General features: G+C 41.7%; 2 protein-coding genes across 2 annotated transcripts in view; one reads left to right on the top strand and one right to left on the bottom strand.

Annotated features, from left to right (window-relative positions):
• The window catches only part of Snr1 (SWI/SNF related, matrix associated, actin dependent regulator of chromatin, subfamily b, member 1), a 42,881-nt gene extending 36,931 nt beyond the window's left edge, over positions 1-5,950 (top strand). Inside the window, exon 8 of the mRNA XM_065316994.1 lies at positions 5,941-5,950. The gene's annotated coding sequence lies outside the window, so the exon portion shown is untranslated. The remainder of the gene's footprint in view (positions 1-5,940) is intronic.
• On the bottom strand, positions 11-19,720 carry tweek (transmembrane protein KIAA1109 homolog tweek). The gene is given in 36 exon segments (XM_065316983.1): positions 11-288; positions 356-766; positions 828-1,073; positions 1,076-1,149; positions 1,211-1,396; positions 1,459-2,127; positions 2,190-2,771; positions 2,774-7,074; positions 7,138-7,492; positions 7,623-7,805; positions 7,896-8,057; positions 8,116-8,280; positions 8,344-8,547; positions 8,607-8,783; positions 8,843-9,007; positions 9,107-9,241; positions 9,460-9,571; positions 9,823-9,945; positions 10,242-10,403; positions 10,466-10,646; positions 10,707-11,672; positions 11,674-11,998; positions 12,056-12,299; positions 12,359-13,033; positions 13,036-13,321; positions 13,323-13,973; positions 14,051-14,178; positions 15,342-15,794; positions 15,796-15,870; positions 16,290-16,805; positions 16,870-17,050; positions 17,111-17,534; positions 17,609-18,193; positions 18,249-18,962; positions 19,043-19,304; positions 19,377-19,720. Coding segments are annotated over 35 exon segments (15,084 nt in total). The 5' UTR covers positions 19,278-19,304; positions 19,377-19,720; the 3' UTR covers positions 11-255.
• Positions 19,721-20,087: the final 367 nt, after the last annotated feature.

Below are 20,087 nucleotides of genomic sequence, written 5' to 3'. Positions count from 1 at the left end.
ATCAGCATCATAGTGTGTCTTGGAATATATTAATTAATATCTGCTACATCTATTCAGTCCATGTTTCGTTTCAATATCCATGTACCCGCTCGTTTTTGTCATTTTTAACATCTAGTACTAATATTTTAACAGTTTAACATCAATTACGATTAATTTCTACGCGCAGAGAGTGAATCTTAACTGTAAATGCATTTCTGTTTGCTTTGATCAAAGATTATTAAATAATTATAGGTTAACTTACGTATTCTGCATGAATTATTGTTTGGTTTTCGACAATTCGACTAGAATCTATTATAAAATATAAAAAAACATTTTTTTATTATTTTTATATTTTATGTTATAATTAATTACATACCTTATCTTTATCCTTGTTATCTTTACTTTCGTTTTTATTCCCGTCACCTTTCACAACCTGCACCATGTGTAGTGTCAACACAGCCAAGATGGCGTCCAATGGATCCATGAACCCACGCTGCATCCATTTTGGAATCGTTGTCCGCGCATGCGAGAATCCCAACTTTTGCAGGATATAATCAATCCCATAGGGTTCGATATATTTCCCAGCAACGCTCAACAACCTCACTGTGGGCTCCAGATGCCATGTCTTGCAATTGTAATTGCGCCAGTCCTTTGAGAATATGTCTACGTCTAGTTGTTGTTTTTGTTTACTAGCTGAAGATGAAGATGATGCGGATGATGTGGATGTTGATGAGGAAGCTGTATCCGGGCGTAAGTCAGAAGAAAGTCTTGAGGAGGACGCGCCAAGCTAAAATATTAAACAAAAATATAAAAAATTAAATATTTAAATATAAAAATTTAATTCTTACCAGTTTATCTTTTTCTTTGACATACGACGTGACTAAATCATGCAAGAAAAAGAAAGCTTCCGCGTCCACAGTGACAAAGATATGATCTTCGAATTCTGTAATGAAAGAACACTCAACCATAGGTTTGTCGGTGTTTTCATCGGGTGTAGTTGATGTCTGTAGGTGTTCCGTCTTCAAATGTAGCTGTAAACTGGGTAAAGCAAAGATAACTTCACGATTGTGGTTGGGATCTTGCATTTTTGATTGTTTGCAGCACTGCCACGACTGCCACGCTCCATTGAGTTGTCTTTTTCACGTTCCAGGGAAGGAAAACGATCCACTTCTACAAATTATTACAAAAAATTAAAGAATACATATAAATAAATTATTAATTAATGTTTTACCATCGATAGTACTATTGGCAAACGCATAATTAAACCATTCTTGTAGAGTCTTGAACTGTGGCGGGAAGAGAACACTTCGGGACATTTTACAAACGGCCGCCATTGACGGAAGTTGTGTTTTATACGTGGACAAGCCAAGACTACATGCCAATGTTTGCACAACGTGTACATCCAAAATATTACAATCTATAAACATAATTATTTATAACATAATATTAAATTTTATAATTTTACTCTTAATTTCTTACCGTTCTTTGATGGAATTTCCTGCGCTTCGGTATTAAACGTAATACATGGCTCCCTTAAACTAAACAACGCCCAACTCTTCGACTTGAAGTTAATTCCATGGAAACACGCCAGTGAAATATTCTTCCCATGCAATTCCATTGTCCCACCCAATACTGTACCGAAATTCGGCAGTGGAAAATGCATCGTGCTCAATTGCAATCCGCAAACATGCGCCAACACCCTCTGCCAATGCCTATGATGGCGTGCATCACTACTCTGATTCGTCCATGCTTGCTGTTCGCGTTGCGTCTCTCTGGATTTCTGCGGTGTTACCTTCGGCGCACGACTAAATCCGCTAAACGCCCGCTTACTGCTATTAAACTGCTGTGAAAAAAACTCTTCTAATTTATTAAACATTTTCAATAAATCCGCTGTAGAAGATTTCGACATCATAATCTGCAATTGATCCCAGGATAAATCGCCGTGCATGAAAATGGACGCGGGACGCCTTGTCGGTAAAGAAGACTGCGTGCGTGACAGACGCCATTCATCACGCAGGTTTACTTTCAGATCGGACACGCGACACATCAACACTGATGTCGCCATGTAATCCAGGCGTAGTTCCAGCGCGTGGAGTTTTAACCCGACGGTATGATCCGGTTCAAGGTTGGGTTCCTCACGAATATGAACTAAAAACAAACAAAAAATTTAAAAATAAAATTGAAGGTTATAATTTTAAAGTTATACTTACTATAGGTGTCGATATTAGCGATTTCTATGTTGCCACCAACAATACCACCCTTGGCATCCAACCCACTGCCACCCAATCCAATCGCAATGTACAAATTCTTATGCCCCGTTGATCCAATACTCAAACGCCCCTCACTGCGGAAGTCCTTCGTCAGCCATGACACATTCCCCATGACATTACCCATATTCATATGCACATTCAACTTTTTAAAGTTAATCGCAAATAAAACCAGAGTTTCCCACGCGGTTTGGTTTTTATGCTCCGAAGGTGATGGCGATTCCGTCGTGCGTGAATCTTGACTAAACGTACGTCCGCCATGTTTAAATCTATGCTTAGTATTACCACCATCTGCATCCAGTGGTAATTTCAGTTTATCTTTGGATAAAAGCGGTGATTTATCCGGACGCCGGGTATTCTCCCGATTAATATTCGGAGACCGTCCGGAACTGAAGTTTTCCTCATCCTGATACTGATTAGTCATGCTTAAATCCCCCAGGAACATCCTGCGGACAATACTACGCCTGTACCATGCTTTCGGGAAAGCCAGAATCTCTGTCAACCTTCTCATATCATATTTAAAGATGCCGAACCAATATCTGTGATTGTACTAAACCGAATCACATTCCTATCTTTTCCTTTGACTTCCTGCTTCATGTCCAGCATGCGACTGCGCGAAAGGTGAAACTTTACAAACTCTACATTAATACTTAGCGAATCTTTCCGCTCGGAGTCTGAAAGTGGTGACCATTGTGCTTCCTTCAACGCTGACTTCTTCCCACCGTACGGATGAAATATATAAACAGAGAAATCACTCAGACATCCGGTTACACTTAATCCACCAACTGCTGTGGCGGCTGTGTTGGGTGTACCATCAGCACCAAATTCCGACTGTAACAACTCCTCTTCCGCTCGTTTTGAACTGAAGACTATATCCAGCGATGGCAATTGAAGCATACATTCCACGCGGGATACAGGGAGACAACTAAACCGGAAGGTGGAGGGTTGCATATGAAAGTAGACAATCACATCGACCGGAAAACTAGTATACACATAGTTTCCATAATTGGTACCATCTTCATTTTCGGCTAGGATGGAACTAGCTGTGGTGTTGAAGTTAGTCTTAGCAGGAATAGGTTCTAGAGTTTGTTCAAGGAATTCTAGAATATGCGGACTTATTATGGTTTCTTCAGGGACACTTTGAAGAGTCATCCAGGCGAAGAGTGAAGCCTTTTTTACGTTTTGTAGTTTTTTGTTCTGGTGACAACTTGGTGTGTTCACACTCCTTGTGACATCCGCCAGATACGCTTCCAGGTTGGAATAGGGGAAGTCCAGACTGGTTCGGGATGAAGTCGGAGTGTAATTCGGGTTGGAGATACCATGCATCGATGAAGAATTTCGTAGATCCAGATCTAGACTATGACCACCTGATGTACCAGTCTGCGGGAAGCTCTCCTGTCGCTTGAAAGCTTGATCAATACGTATCTCTTCTGAATATTTAGTGTTTTTCGGTGTTACTTCCGGTTCTAGAGGAGTATTCTGTCCAGAATCCAATATGGCGACTTTGGATTGGTATAATAGCTTCACATCCATACCAGGAATATGAAATATGGTTAAATCTACAAGAGTAGCATGTGGTGTATTTCTTAATCTACTAGCCCCGGATTGATTTAGGAACTTATCCTTGTTCCTCCTTGTAGGGTCAGGTGATCCTCCACTTGCAGCTGAAAAGTCCAACAACCCCGCGGAACAACTGCGGTCTTTCCTCATAGTCCTCAACTTGATCTCTTCATCCCTCGCTGAATCCTTGGTGTGTAAAACACACTTCCCGCTGTTGATGAACACCTTCACATCCAGCTCCAGGTCAATATTGGGTTCGTGTTGTTTCTGTTGTGCGGTTGTGCCTACCCCAGAGGTACCTCCAGATGTCCCACCGCCGTACGGACTATTCGTAAACAACTCATCCATGAGTGCAGCACCTTCCGAGAATTCATACGAGTTGGGTTTACGTCTCAGTTGGACCTCTTCCTCATCATGCGTATGGATACCTTCAGCTGTCCAGTCTGGTAGAGATAAATCCGATGAAGCACTCTGTAGGGAACACTGCCGGTCTTCTGAAAACGTAACATGATGCTCCCTGGCTCTCAAAGAAGCAGATCGTGATGGTCCACTTCTCGGAGATGAATCAAAACTCCCCGAAGGAGATTGAGGTTCTTCCGGTGATCCCTGATTCTCAGGCATCGGAGCAATAAACGACCTAGACCTATTCGACTTCCCTCCCAAGAGTTTACCCTGTCTGGACGCAGCCTTTAGACTTTGTCTCCTCAGACGTTGGATGATATCCATGCGGAAATCTTTGTAAACCATCGCTTCGAGTTTATGAAACTTCTTCAGCTCCAACTCGATGGTACCATGTGACGCACCCAAAGACCTCAGGTCATTTATAATCTTCGCCTGTTCATTCATCTCCTTCTCCAGTAACCTAGACCTTTCTTTATTATCCAACGAAGCATCAAACAAAATCGCAGGTAGGATGGACTCTTGGGATGCGCGGGTACCATCAACCGGATTGTTGTCATCATCACTATCATAATCCACATTCAGTGGAGTATCCTCAGACCCAGTCAGCATAGTCAAAGTATGCCCCAGGGAACTCAATTGTTTACCCACATTAGTATCCAGATGGATATCTACCCCCTCCATTTTCCACTGGACACTCAAGAACCACTTAGCGTTTTCATTCTGTTTCGCCGCAATGGTCCTACTGCACACCTCATAAGTCCCATCGGATACCACACATAAATTCATGATGGTGGAATCGGTCATATCCGGCTTCCAATCATCCAAAGATGTTTCGAAATCATCCGCGAATCGGAGACATAAATTGGAAAACTTTCCCTTACTCACCAATGACCCTGAACTACAAGCTGAGATTGAGGTGTTCTCCAGGGTGATGACAACAGCCCCACGGGATTCTTCATAAATAGTCCCAGCTTGCCTCTGGTGCCATGGTAAAGGTAACGGGTTCAAAGGTAAGCAGATACCCATATCTTCAACGGTAAGTTGTAGGAATAGCATGGAGAGGTGTGGGGGGTTCATGGATGCAGTGTTACTAAACTGTAACTTTTCATAAACCTGCTGAGTAGCTGTCAGGACCTCCTTATTGAGGTTAGCTCTCTTCTCGTTCCAATAATCATACGCATTCTTGTAATTCAACCAAACCAATATGGCTTTATCAACAGCCACAGGCTGAATATAAATCAAAGGTCTTTTTAGTGTAATTAACACAACTTCCTTATCATCCCCTTCAACCATTTCATCTTGAAACGCATTCCTGCATCCTATTCGTGTATTGAAAAACGCAAACTGTTGATATTCCGCTTCTGCCTCCTCAAACAACGCGTTTCTTATCAATTGTCCTAAGGATAAGTTTAAATCCACTTGCGCTTTACCAAATAACCTATTCGTGGCATTCTTGGCGTTTTGTATACGATTACTGAGTTCTAACACAACCGCACCTGTTTCTAACCTCACTGCAGAGCTACCCGCAGTTGTCGCCGTCAATTGTATACGCTGCATCTGTATAACCAACGAGAATAAAATCGATGTACCACTCATTGTCTCCTCGTGATCCTCCCAGATGGCGACTGGTCTCTCCCCACCATATACCTTCTGCACAACCTCATTAACCTCTTTCATGAAAACTTTCTGAACAAACACTAAATGATTCAACAAATCCGTGGTGAGTGAATGTTCAAACACACCAATCTCAGCGTGTGCGTTCAAATATCCCCCTTGCATGAATACCACGCCTTCGTAGCCATGCGCATGCGCGGATCCATGCAATGGCGCTGTAGGCGTACCTTCCGGTATGTACTCAGCGCTTACATGCACAGCCGGCAGGGCTATCGAAGCCTCTGATGGTAAATTCGCTTCACTTACTTGTAACTTAGTAGTGAAACTCAGCGAATGCTGCGGGAGATCAATGGTGAATTTCGCCTTACTTCCGGTCACACCAGCGCTAGTCACGTGATCCATCTTATACTGCGCTTGTAAACTCGGCAACAACGCCGCATTTACACTCAAACTCTGCAGGATAATCGAAAACTGCATAACGAGCGGTTGCAGCAGTGATTTCTCCTGATTAGTACCCGAAAACCGCGAGAAACCGGAAGGCATGGGCGTGGCTTGCATGTGACTATGACTATGACTCTTCGGAGACGCCGGGCGTTCCTCCTCAGCCTGTTGCCCACGGGACATACGGCTAGAAGTCCGCGTAACGCGTAATTCTTGCAGAGTTGAACTCAACTGCTTACTCCCTCTGGTGACCATACCATGCAACGCGACCGGATGTTGCGGTATGTCAATATTAACCGCACCTACTGTTAATAACCCGTTGTTTTTATCCTTTGCGCGTTTACTTACGCTGGAAAACAGCGTTTGTGATTTACCAACGGTGACTTTAACGACCGTCTGTTGATTTGGGGCAACGCCCTCTAGGAGGACGATCATCGTACGTCCCACTTGACCTGTTAACGAACATTCCAGCGAAACCGGCTGGGATTTCTTCCGGCATGTGAGTGATGCATGCAGAGAAGTAATCTCTGCTTCCAGTTTGAGTACACTGAGTGTGGCGAGAAGTTTCGTGCGATGGATACGCGCCACGCCGAACACGACGAGTTTTGTGTGCTCACGCGCAGAGGATACGCCGCGTTCCAAGAGGGGTGTGTAGCGTTCTTTTTCGTTATTAGCCGCTGTACCTGTTGATGCCGGGATGCTGCTGGTGCCTTCCCGGGATGAATCACCGTCGGTTTTGCTCTCGTTGAGGATGTCATACTTGCGGTTGCCTTTGTAATGCTCGGAGATGTCCGTACCACCAACAGAGAATCTAATAAAAATATTTTTATTATTTAGTTTTATTTTTTTTGTTTGTTTTATGAATGAATATTACCTGTGTTTAATTGTTTTGTTGTCGGGCATATTCGCGTAGAGGTCGAGGACATGATACATGGTCTTCCAGCACCTGCCGACGCTCTTATCACTCGATAGAGTGACATTGGTGATGTTTTCAATGGCGGAGCCGCTTGGGCTGCTGAGAGTTACAGGCGTGCCGCCTCCTTCGCTGAGGTTCATGTAGCCTTTGACGCTTTTACCGGTGGAGCGGAGTTTCTGCGCGAAGCTCTGCGGGCGGGAGCGGACACTCGCCGAGGGGGAAATGATGGGTTTCTGGGAGATGATGTCGGAACCATCGGAGATTTTTAGACTCAGGGGTTTTGTGAAGTCTAGAGGTTCATGAAGGTCTGATGCTAATAAATCGAAAAAATTGAGAAATATTAAGAATAATATATAAAAATATATAGGAATATAAATATTAGCTCCGCCCTTCGGATGAAAAAAGTAGGCGGGGCATAATTTAAGATTATGTTTAGCACTTACTTGAATTCAAATGGGTTTTGATGTCGAGATGATCACTAGCGCTGGTTTTCGGCCGGCGGATGTCAACGGGTTGCTGTTCGCGCAGCTCGTTCTGAGTGTCCTTGACATTCTGGTACATATTGCTGATTTGATGCAGAAGACGCAAGAGTGGCATATTCACGCGTTGAGAGATAAATCTCACACCTAAACACAAATAAAACATTAGTAGCATATTGCTACGGGTTCTAGAACCTCCCCCCACTACTTTCTCCTTTCCCCCAATTTTTTACTTACCGACATTAAAGTTAATCACTGTACTCGTGTGATTTTTAAGTTGTCCTCTTGAGATGTAAAGCACATTACGTGTTTTTATCATGTCGTTGACAGCCATGTCCGTCATCCGGTCGATTTCGATCTCCACTGAGATTTTCTCGCAGACAAACGCCGGACATTCATCTAAATATTAAACAACACAAACATTAAAAACATTTTTAAATATGTTTATATAACTTACCAGTGTTTATCTCGACGAAAACACGTTTACTCCTCGTTTTTCCCTTCTTCTTTTCCGGTTTACCGTGCTCGGAGACCACGATGTCAATCCGCATTGTCTCCATGTTACCCACAAGCGATAAATTCGAGCCCAGTGCGTCCAAAGATGGCACATCTGTTTGTGCCCCTATCAAAAACAATCGCAACATGAAATATAACCTCACTTTTACAGAAATAAAACATTTATTACCTGCTTCAGCCATAGCGGCAACTTTCAGCTGCTGCGGCATCACCCCTAGACTGGACAGCAAAGGCTGAAAGATAATATTTGCATCTTCAAAGCGAATCGAATCCTGAATGGGATACAAATTGACAGGATAACTTTGGTTAGGTTTGAGGTCTTCTTCGGTTGATTCCGTCTGCAGCGTATCAATTTTACTCTCTAAACCACCAGCTAAAATAATTTTATATTATAAACAATATTTAATAAATTTGATGAAAAATTGAACTTACTTTTAATAAACCCGTCGTTATTCTGTCGCGCCATCCACGAATACAAATCCTCACCGGAATCCTTTTCGTGTTTCTGATAAATCGGACTCGTTGGCAAATCCGGCGATGAATGTGTCGCCACACTCGGATCAGAACCCATATTAATCACAGTGCGATCCTCACGCAGCGTACCATAACCTAAATATTTAAAAAAAATGATTATGTTTTTTTTATTTATAGGTTATGAGCACGCTTACAGTAATTCTCCTCGGGTGGTTTTTTAGGCATGAAAAGATTAGCGCCGTTGAGCAAGGGTAGCACAACACTGGAGCGACTGCTTGGTGGGACGACAACGGCGGGCGTCGCATGTAAACTACGCCGGTGTTTATGTTTCGTTGCCACGCCCACACCACCACCACCAGCTGAGATAACAGCAAGCAAAGCAAGGATTTTAGGTTAGGTTAGATACAACACATTTTTAATATTATTATTAGATAAATAAAGTTAATAGAAAAAAGTACCTGGTGGGGATGGTGACGTCACCACACTTTCCATACAGTACGCCATTTGCATTGTGGGCGGAGACAAAGTCGGATCCACGGGCGGTTGATGCTGTATCTTCGGCGATGAGACATCTACCGGTGAAAATTCTTTACCTACTCCACAAAATAATTATTTTTATCTTTATCAATATAAATTTTGAATAAATAATTAATCTCAAAGCAATACAAGCACAAATATGGCGTCACCAAAGACTCCACCTCGTTTTATAACAGGTTTTATCACCGCACGACAAAAAATAAAAATATAAAAATCAACAAATGACATGAAACGTGTAAGAGATTGTCTGTATAACATGTGTGAGGTTACGTACCCATCGTATTCTTCACGGGTTTGAGGCTGATGCCATTGTACAACAGCTGCGCATGCTCGTCGGTGATGTCGTGATCTTCATTACCGCTGCCTTCGCCGTCCGTCAGATACACCTAGTATCCATCCGAAAAACACACACACACAAGAGAATAAAAAGTGAGGTTAGTTAATGATTGGTGGTATAACAGTTGGGAGGTTAGTCACACATGTGGCGTGTATAGTGACATATGAAGATAAGATAAGAAAATAGAGAAAAAAGAGAGACAAGCGCCGCACAGTTCAAAATCTTGGGCTTACGCTGCTCGGAACGCGGCGACGCCTTTGGGGTTGTCGTGGGCGGGGCTTGCGCAAAGGCGCGGCTTACCTCCTCCACGGTGGGCATCTGCATCATTACGTTGAGGGGTTTCACGCGCATCTTGGTGTCGTGTTGGTTCATCAGAGGTGTGTGGAGTTGGGATTTCCATTGACGACTTAATGCAATCACACCCTAAATAATAAAAAAGTTTGTTTGTTGCGTTTTATCTCGGAAACCACTGAATGGATCGTCATGAAATTTTGTATATATATTCTCAGGGATATTGCGGAGAATATAAGATATTTTTTGTTTGAGAATTATATCTTTAAGTTGATTAAATAAGGGATGAAAGTTGGTTTAGAGATGCAATCATACTTATAGTTGAATAATTCAACTCTAGATGCAATCATAGTGCATAGTTGCAATAATTCACACTCTAGATGGCGCTAAAGTATAGTATAAGCTTTTACAATTAAAAATTTACTAACCTGTCTAAGGGTGAATAACTGTGGAAGGTCAGATTCTCGTAGATTACCTTCAACGACCCCTGCCTCCGCTTGAAGGTAATACTTTTGTAGAATCGTACAAAGTCTACAACTGGGATCCTCATGAAGTGTCTTTGACAAAGGAGTCAATTTTCCATATCGACTCTAAATAATAACAAAAATAAACACCTCACATCCATATTTTAAATTTTAAAAAAATTCCTAACCTTATTCGCAACGTGTAAACTCGGCATTTCCAACGCTTCCGTCATGAGACAAGCAATCGTAGCAGTACTCCGACGATACATGGCCCTCACCATATGCACAACCCTAATCGCCAGTCGATTACTAGGATTCATCCAGGCATTAATCGCAGGTGAAGCGGTGGATAACAAATTCCAATCCAATCTAAACAATAAAAAATTACAGATTCCTGTAATAAAAAACATGTTTTATTAGCTAACTAACCTTGTATAGTCAATTTTCCTTGTTATCGGCGTCTTTGGCGGCGCAGCAAAGTTAAACCACACAACTTTCAACTCAATCACACAGCTGGTGACATTACTACCATCTTTATTCGCCGCCCCCGCTGTGGGTAACAACTGCATACCTTGCATACTTTGCGTTTGCGCTGTGCTGGTTCCAGGTTTAACTTCACCGGTTTCCTGATCTCTTGCAGCGCCACCTACATTTCCACTCACAGATTGTGTATGTGTATGTGTATGTACCGCACCCAACTTGGGTGTAGCCTCCACCTCACATTCCTCTTCTTTATTCGGCTCCTCACAACTTTTCTTAACCAACTTCAACGAAATACCCTCCAATCCACATTCAAACATGATAAACCCGAGTTTATCTTCATCATCATCACCATCTTTATCTCTATCCCTTGGAGATGTATTAATATTAGGCGGTGGCTCCACCTCTTGTAGATAATAATCAACACCACGATGTCTCGGTTTAAACTTACTACTAGTAAACAATACTTTCGAACAATGAGGTGGAATGGCTGTTATGACAGCATCATCCAAAATGGACGACTCATTGCGTAATCTACGTAACTGCGCATGCGTTTTACCTATGGTAAGACTAACTACCAACTGTTTCTGTTGTTTCTCACAACTCTCGATGAACACCGGCTCGCGTCGGATGATATCGGCGTTCGTATTGGTATGCAGCGATAAAAATGGCCGCTTGCCTTTCTTACCGTCATTAGAAACAACCGAAGGTCTATAAAATTTCTGCAGGACTTCTCTCGCTTGACTATCAAGATGGAACCGCGTGGCAATGTTTTCAAAACAAACCGAAAATGTACTCACACAGGTTAAGTCTTTCATATTATCCAGCGCAGAGAATGAAATAATCTCCTCGACTATAGAAACCTGCAGCATGGTTATGTTAATCTTCGGCAGAATAATCGCAGCCTGAAGTTGTTTTTGATTGTTTTTCATAACAACCGTTTTCTAATACTTTACTATCATCACCCTCGGAGGGATTCGTAAGCATTGAGATGTTTTCGGTTGTTTTTAACACATTCGCCGCTTCTACCTGCCCGATACAACACGCGTGTAAATGGTTGACTACAGTGAGTGGATGTAGATTAGACACGGTGGGGGTAAGCGCATCGACGAATCTCTGAAGAGATTCTAATAACAGAGGTGTTACCATTATGTCAAGGTCACCTTTGAGTTTGACAATCAAGGAAGTTCGACCGCCGGCGTCATTTTGTGAACTTAGAAGTTCTTCTTCATGAATAGAATCTAAATGATTACATAAATAATAAATTTATGTTCTGCTAATAAAAAATATAACCTAACCTGTATTCGGATCATACTCTTCATAATCCCAGTTGAAAACAGTGCCTGTCGGTGTCCGCGCCGAAGGATTCTCACTTCTTGTAATCATTTTCAGCGAAGTTACACCTTCCGATACAGAATCCATGAATGGCACGAATCTACCACCGACATAAACCAGTTTATCCTCCTCGTTCTTTTGAAACAGCGGCACGGTAAAGGAATCTGTATTCTCCGCCGTTGTAGAGGGCCAATTCAAACACCGCAACTGTCAAAACACACAAATATAACCTTAAAATTTATTTTTCTTCAAAAACATAACCTTACCTGATTAAGATGCGTAACATACGAATACATCAACATCGGCGAGTCCAATATCAACCGATTCACCTGCATGTGTAGATCAACAAGCGTGAAATCCTCTTGACTGCCCACAGCGCTGACATACGACGTTGAACTATACCCATCCGATGAATGTTCATCATGCAACCCTTCGACCTCTTCGAAATTCGTCGGTGTAGATTCCTTCACTACCAACCGCGGTGACGGATGCCGCAAACTCCCGGGTTGGCGCTGCGGTGTGACCAAACCTTGTATAGGCAAACTTCTATGCTCCGGTGTATGTATCTCATGATCACTGCGATGCGTTGACAGTTTGCGTGTGCACTGCACGGATGACGGCGCGACTATACCCGAAGGCGAGGATCGTGTGTGTATCGCAACTGACGCATGCGCACTCTGCATAGTACCACCATTATTAACCTGTGCTGCACCAGTGGTTAAATTAAGGTTATGATGTCCATTTATACTCTGCTCACTCGAGAATCTTTTGTTTTTAGACTCGGAACTCTCTTGACGTGTAAGAGTACCATTCGATGAGAGTACAGAATTACGCAGACTGGAACTCCTCGAGTTGATGTTCATATCTTCATCTGCAGAGAAGAAAGCTTCGGAATGATTCTCCGAAGACATTGAAATCGTCCGTTGGACTTCAGCTGCTTTTGCAGTTGTTCATCAGAGAGTATTCTTCCTAATGAATGTTGTGAGTCTGATGAATCAACACGATTTATGTTTGTGTTTATGTTTATGTTTTCATTTGTTTTTTGTGTTATAGCCGGTGAAAAATAATCAACAGCAAGTTTAGAATCAGAAGCTGAGTTTTTTGGTCCTGGCTCATCAGGATTCTCAGACCCAACGAGTAATTTACTCTTATCTGTTGATTTATGCAACTTTGAATCACTATCTAGTTTAGGGTCAACCAAACGTGCATATGGCACGTCTTTTCTCACGACTTCTAATCGAAGTACTTGAATATCTCCGACTGTTTTTTCTTTCTGTTAGACTCTGAGGACTTGCACTGCTTCCATCCACGGATTTTCGATCGGTTGTGCTTGGAAGTGTATTAAACTTCTCTTGGTCTTTATCTTTATTATTATCTCTATCTTTATCAGTCAGTTTTCTTCTATCGACTGAATTATTCCCATTACTATTGATATTATTTCCCATTAGAAATAATCTCGCACTTTTTTCTGTATCTTGTAAACTGATTTCGTTTACGATGTATGGCGTTGTTCTGAATATCAGCATGCCTTCATGGAGGATGCTTTGACCATACGCTGGGTCTGCCCCTGGTTCATTCACGCGGAAAGCTGCGATGTTTGTTCCTTCGTCTAGATCTCGATAACTGGGTTTAAAGAAGCGTTTTCCGTTGGTGTTGTCGCCGAAGAATAGGCAACCACCTGTACATCCGCAATTCCCGGCGGATTTGTTTAATTCCGGCCATAGGAACCAGAGTTTTTTGAGTTTCTCGTCGTGGGTTTTGAGGAATTTCTGTTGTAATGCATGGGTGTCTTCTTTGTCGTCCGAGCACATTGCTGCTTCGATTACCAGAGGTGCGAAGTCTACGGAACCGACTTCCAGCCATAAATCGTCGCTGTTTGATCTTTTTTTTAATTTTTTTATTTTTAATTAAAATATTGTTAGTTTAGTTTTTTTGGTTTTTGAATTTTGGTAACTTACTTTGAATGGTTGTATTTTTGTGGCTGCCAGACACATTGTCGTAGTGAGGTACCGTAGATAACGCAGGTTAATCCTGAACCGACTTGTTTACCGTGCAGATTGCAGGTGGACAATCGAATCGGTGATATCTTTATAGAATAATGTGTTTTAAGTGATTGAAACAGGAATTCAAGTTTAAAAGTAAAAATTTTGAAAAGTCGGTCGTTTTTCGATTTTTGGCTGCTATAACGCCATTTTACTTTTTATTTAGTTTAATATTGTGTAGACGAGTGCGGTTTACCCGTTTGGTACGTTTTGTTATTATTTATGTGTGGATTAACTATTTTCATAAAATAGTTGGAGTAAAATTGCATCAAACATGGCCGCCATTTTAAGAATATAAGAAAATACAAGAAGTACATCCTAGCGCCATCTGTGTTAGAATAAGCGTTATATATAATAACTTAAAATAAATATAGCCGGCCCCTTCTATCACCCCCACCGCCCCTCAAATAATACCAAACAAGGTAGCCTACCTAACCACCACCCCAACCCCAACCGCCAACCACCTCCTCCCCAACCCCCAACCACCCCACAAATAATGCCAAACAAGGGAGCCTACCTAACCACCACCCCGACCACCCCAACCCCCACAAATAATACCAAACAAGGTAGCCTACCTAACCACCACCCCCAACCCCCGACCGCCCCACAAATAATACCAACCAAGGTAGCTTACCTTACCACCACCCCCAACTCCCCGACCACCCCCTCACCACTACCCCGACCGCCCCACAAATAAAACCAAACAAGGTAGCCTACCTAACCACCACCCCCAACCCCCGACCACCCCAACCCCCGACCGCCCCACAAATAATACCAAACAAGGTACTCTACCTAACCACCACAAATTATAAAGTTTCAATTTAAAAGTTGATTCAAAGCAAATTTAAGCTTAAACCTGAATATATAAGTGCATGCCAGCCATTTGACCAATATGTGATACTTTTCCGCAAGAGGTCGCTAGGAAACACGATTTGCCTTACAAATGTCGGTAAACTACATGCACCGAAGGGAATCGCAATTAAAGGCACCTACCGTTTTACTTACATATGCAAAATGACGCCATATTGCATTTTATACTTAAAACCACCCGAATTATGACATTTAAACTGATTTTAGTCCAAATTAAACTAAATAAACGTCCGTAGTAACTCGCAATACCGAAAAATACACAAAACCCCAACAAATTCGTAAATATTTCACCCAAAACTGTTAAGAATTCACCAAAACAATTAAAATTATCACTCACCCATAATTGCAGCGCCGCCCCACTCTCCACCAACCAGAAATCAATTGCATCGATCGCCACCCTGGTAAACTTATACTTCAACTGATGCGACCGCTCGTTGATCTCCTCAATCGGATTGTTCTCCGTCAAACCCTTCTTTTCCTTGCGCTCCTTCTCCTCCTTCTTCTTCTCCTTCTCCTTTTCTTTCTCCTTACTGCCAGTAGCCTTACTAATAGTACTACTAGTATTACTACTCTTCGCCTGCAGGATAATCTGCTGGAACGCCATGGGCAGAGTGAACGGCGTCGACGTATTCGTCTGAATCTGCGGCTCCGAGAGCAGCGCATCCTCCGGCGGCGAATTCAATTCATTCTCAGCGTCACAAATCAACAGGAAGAGGGTTTCCAGACATGCGAGGAGGGAATACAACTGGGGCGTTGTTAATTTCCCGCTTAGTTTTCCCAATTGGATTTCCAACCAGCCAGGCGTGTTCGATTGTGTCTTGATCTAGAGATCGGCCTATGTCGGAGAACATCGCATGTCCACGAATCTATAAATTAAAAATTATTTTTTTTAATTTTTAGAGTTTATGAAATCACTCAGTATATAATTATTTACTTTTAAAATTAAATTATTATTGTAAATTAGAATAAATAATTATATACTCATTTTTATTATGATTACACATGTAAAAGTGCGTTTTTTGTTGTTTGTATGTTTGTTACGCTTTCACGCGGAAACTACTCAACCGATTTTTATGAAATTTTGGATAAATATCCTCAAGGATATTACAAAAACATAAGATACTTTTTATTTCAAAAATATCAATATTCTAACCAAAAATTAGAAAAAACGAAGCAAAAGTATGAAATAGTTCACTAATTCGACTCTAGATGGCGCTAACTTTTTCATTAAAAGAAACAAATACCTAAACTACTTTTTTAAATATTTAAAATAATTAACACTGACCTGTAGCGATGACAAAGTCAACCTTCCCTGCCTCAAATGCCTATCCTTCGAAGCCCTGCCCACGGTATCATTAACCAACAAAATCGCCGGACTCAACAACAACTGCAGTTCAGTCTGATCATACCGCTTCTTCATCTCGAACCCAAATCTCTCAACGAGTATCACCGGACACGCGGGATCCTTCTCCGTGCAGTTCTTCAACAGATGTCCCTGTATATCATGCATGATAATATTCAAATCTACCTCCAGAGGGCGATACGTCCTATGATCAAAATCTTCACGTTGCTCCAACGGAACAAACGTCGCATTATCACTCGCTGCACTCACAGTGCTCTGCTCATGCGACGCTGTTTGCAAATCGGTGAATTGCTGGTCTTCACCGAAGATATTCTCCTTGAAATTCAAGAAGTTGCGTAGTGCTGTGCCATAAATAAGGAGCACAGAAGGCCCGACTTCTAATTCCACCGAAACAGTGTCGGCTTTGAGTGTGGTGGGATCAAAACGCTGCACGCCTTCCTAAATAGATAAAAATTGAGGTTAAATTTGATTATTTTTTTTAATTTTGAGGTTATATACGTACAGGTGATCGTTGTTTGCGTTTGCGTTGATGTGGAAATCTTATCGGCGATAACAAAATCTCTTCTTTGACAGGTGTGCTGATATCTGCTTGTGGGGCGGGGCCTACAGGTGGGCAAGGATGATAAGCATAGCTTATATTAATGGCACCTATGGGTATCCACCAGAAATCAACCCATCCAGCACTAATTTTAAACCAAAACATTTAATAAACGTGTTATTCAAGATTTTTAATGTGTTTTTACCTTGTTTGACAAACATTCCGCCATTTTGGAATAGCTTCAGTTTTCTTCTCGGTGCTGCCATCTTTATTCCGTATCTTCGCATGCGTCTCCAACGCCGAGATAATATTCCTCGAAGTATGATACTCCGGAATAAACAGTGATAAATCAATGCTCTCACCCTGGATACTAAAGTTAAGCGTGACGATATCCGGCAGGAAGTCATCAAAAGGCAGATCGAAGCTCAGATGCATGAAATGCGCGCACAGCGCTATCTGTGTATTCTCCAAGCGTTGTTTCTGCCCCACACTGCTGCAATCCACCCAGTTGTACTGATTGATCAACGTCATAATCTCACAATGTTTGAGTGTCAGCCCGAAACGCCATGTATACGGCACGAAATGAAGAATATCGGGTCTTGCTTTCGATGACCAGTCATTAATAAAGTCTATAAAACAATAAAAAGCAAATATTTAGCTTAAAATAGTTAGTAATAGTTTTAGTGAGAAAAGTGTTACCAACCTTGAAAAAACCACTTGTGCGTGAACAACAGCGCCACCGTCGCTTTACACCCTGTCAAGTTAAGCTCCCATAGTTGATGATCGTTCCACACGCGTGGATAATGACAAGCCACAGCAAACTCCAATGTTTCACTCATAACCAAATCTCTATACTGTAAACTAGTCGTACCTTCGAGATGCAACAACTGACCGTTGATTTTCGTTGTGTAGCCATCTTGCAGCGTCACCCACGGTATGGTTATCTCTAGATAACTACCAGCGCCGACTGTGACATGCACCGCGTTGGTTTCTTTGTTCTTCGAGAACAAAATGTCAATGGTGGCGACGTACTGCATTGACAGCCGAATGTCAAAACTCTGCATCTGCCGCTTTTCGCCGGGGCGCGGCGCTTCAGTCACCTGCATGACTTGATAATCTTGCGGATAGAAGAATTTAAACAAATGCTCACGTTGGCGATCCGCCCATGGGCCGTAGGAGAAATCCGTGCCTTTGCCACACTTTATATCCACACCCCATTGTGGTGGGTTGGATTCGACTACGTCGCCATTGGGGAGTGTGACAGTTACGGGAACTTCAGGAACTAAACCTAAATTTTTACATTTTAAATTAATTTAAGTAATTTTTTAGTTTTTATGACTTACCAGGTTCATCCATGTAGAAATACAGCTCCAGATCATTCGTGGACATCAACACGAAGCCTTCACCCATGAATCTCGGCGGTTCATCCAACATACCAGTGTATTTCGGGCTTGGCGCTAACATAACCCTAGCATTCTCCGCTTTACACTTCGTAAAATGCATGAATCTATCCAGAGTATTCACGGCTGGCCTTGTAGAATACACAAAATGACTCTCCTCGATAGTTATACTCAAAGTATTCGGAACTAAGCGATTTCCGAAGACCAATCGACACGAACTTATATCCATCTTGATGACCGGAATCAAATCACGCCATGTTCGCGCCATGGCGGCTTCCGGTCGCTGCTTACTCTTCTTTTTATCCGTTTGCACCGCGTGATCCAATTCCACTTCGACATTCCGCTCCATATTCTCGATATTCATCGTTTTTTCATCATTATTGTTATCCGGATAAATACCTGGATCCAATCCGAAGATTTTTTCTATTTGCGCGTAGAGATCCGAGCGATTATACACATGCAGTTCGAATCCATTGAGGACGACCGAGAGACGCGTGTCGGAATGTGACAGGTCTTCAGAGACATCTTTCGGTACGTATGCGCGCCACCATCGGAAGATCAGGTAGCCATCTTGGATACGCACGGTGAAATCATGACTGATGTAGACTAGATCACGAAACATGATTTTTCCGGATAAAGCGTTGAGTGTGAATGAACCTAGGGCAGATTTTAAGGTTAGTTTTAATGTTATGTGGGAAGTATAACCTGGAAATATAAAAATTTGTGTTTTTTCTTACCAATTTGAAAGTAGGCTTTCCCCTTAAGAAATCTATTAATTATTTTGGTTATGATGCAACCAACGATGCGGCTGTTGTAGTAGGTGATGTAAATCACCCATGCGAAAGCAAATAATAGACTTCCAAGCAATTTTAAAAAGTTGCTGTCCATTAAATCATTGAGTATTTCATTGGTTGTGGTGTTCCCTGACCAGGGTTCAGGGATATTTAACCCTGCCATGGTTGTGTTGTCCATTGTGACCTTCAATTCACTCTTTTTCACCTAAAATTGTTAAATATTAATAAATAAATCACAAAATTTAAAGATTTTTATGTTTTTGAGGTTAAAACTTACTGAAACATCGTTTCTTTTGTTTCTGCTGCGTTGTTAATGCATACTTGTGTGTGCATTGATGTGATTTTACACTGTCTATGCTAGTTGTACTTGTTTATCAATTGTAACGCATTATATTTGTTGTTATTTGATGATAAAACACTGATTAGTTTATTGAGATAGTGATTCATAGGTTATCACTGCGTAAATACGCCGTGGCGGCCCGAATTTGATGGAATTTCACATTTGCGCTGCTGGTGCTGGTAATCTGCGGCACTTATCGATTGGAATTGATGTTTATACAAGTGATAAAACACATTCTTGCGACGTTTTCGTACGGAATGAAAGTACATCGACCAACAGCTGATTTGTGTTAGTGGTATGCTATGCAACCATGTATACACATTCACAACATAGAAATTAATTAATAATTTGCTAAATACAACTAAATAATGTTTATAAACAGCAAAAATAAGTTGTAAATTAAATTCTACGCTTAAAACCGTAGAAATATCATAAATTAATGGAATAATTAAAAATTATAGAGAAAACTTTGCAATGTATCATACACTATGCAACCATGTATACAGATTTTGTACAACGTGCCCCTTAGTGATGCAACCAGACGCACAGCTTTTACAAATTAGAAAATAATTAATAACTTGGTAAATAAACAAATTACCGATTGCAATTTACACATAATACGTTGTAAATTAAATTCTACGTTTAAAA

This window comes from Atheta coriaria, unplaced genomic scaffold, assembly GCF_025399875.1.
Source record: "Atheta coriaria isolate IRGN ID8LTWV9N9 unplaced genomic scaffold, Caltech_Dcor_3.1 hic_scaffold_2_pilon, whole genome shotgun sequence".
NCBI lineage: Eukaryota > Metazoa > Arthropoda > Insecta > Coleoptera > Staphylinidae > Dalotia > Dalotia coriaria.
Note: the sequence above shows the minus strand (reverse complement) of the source record. Positions and strands in the feature narration are given on the sequence as shown.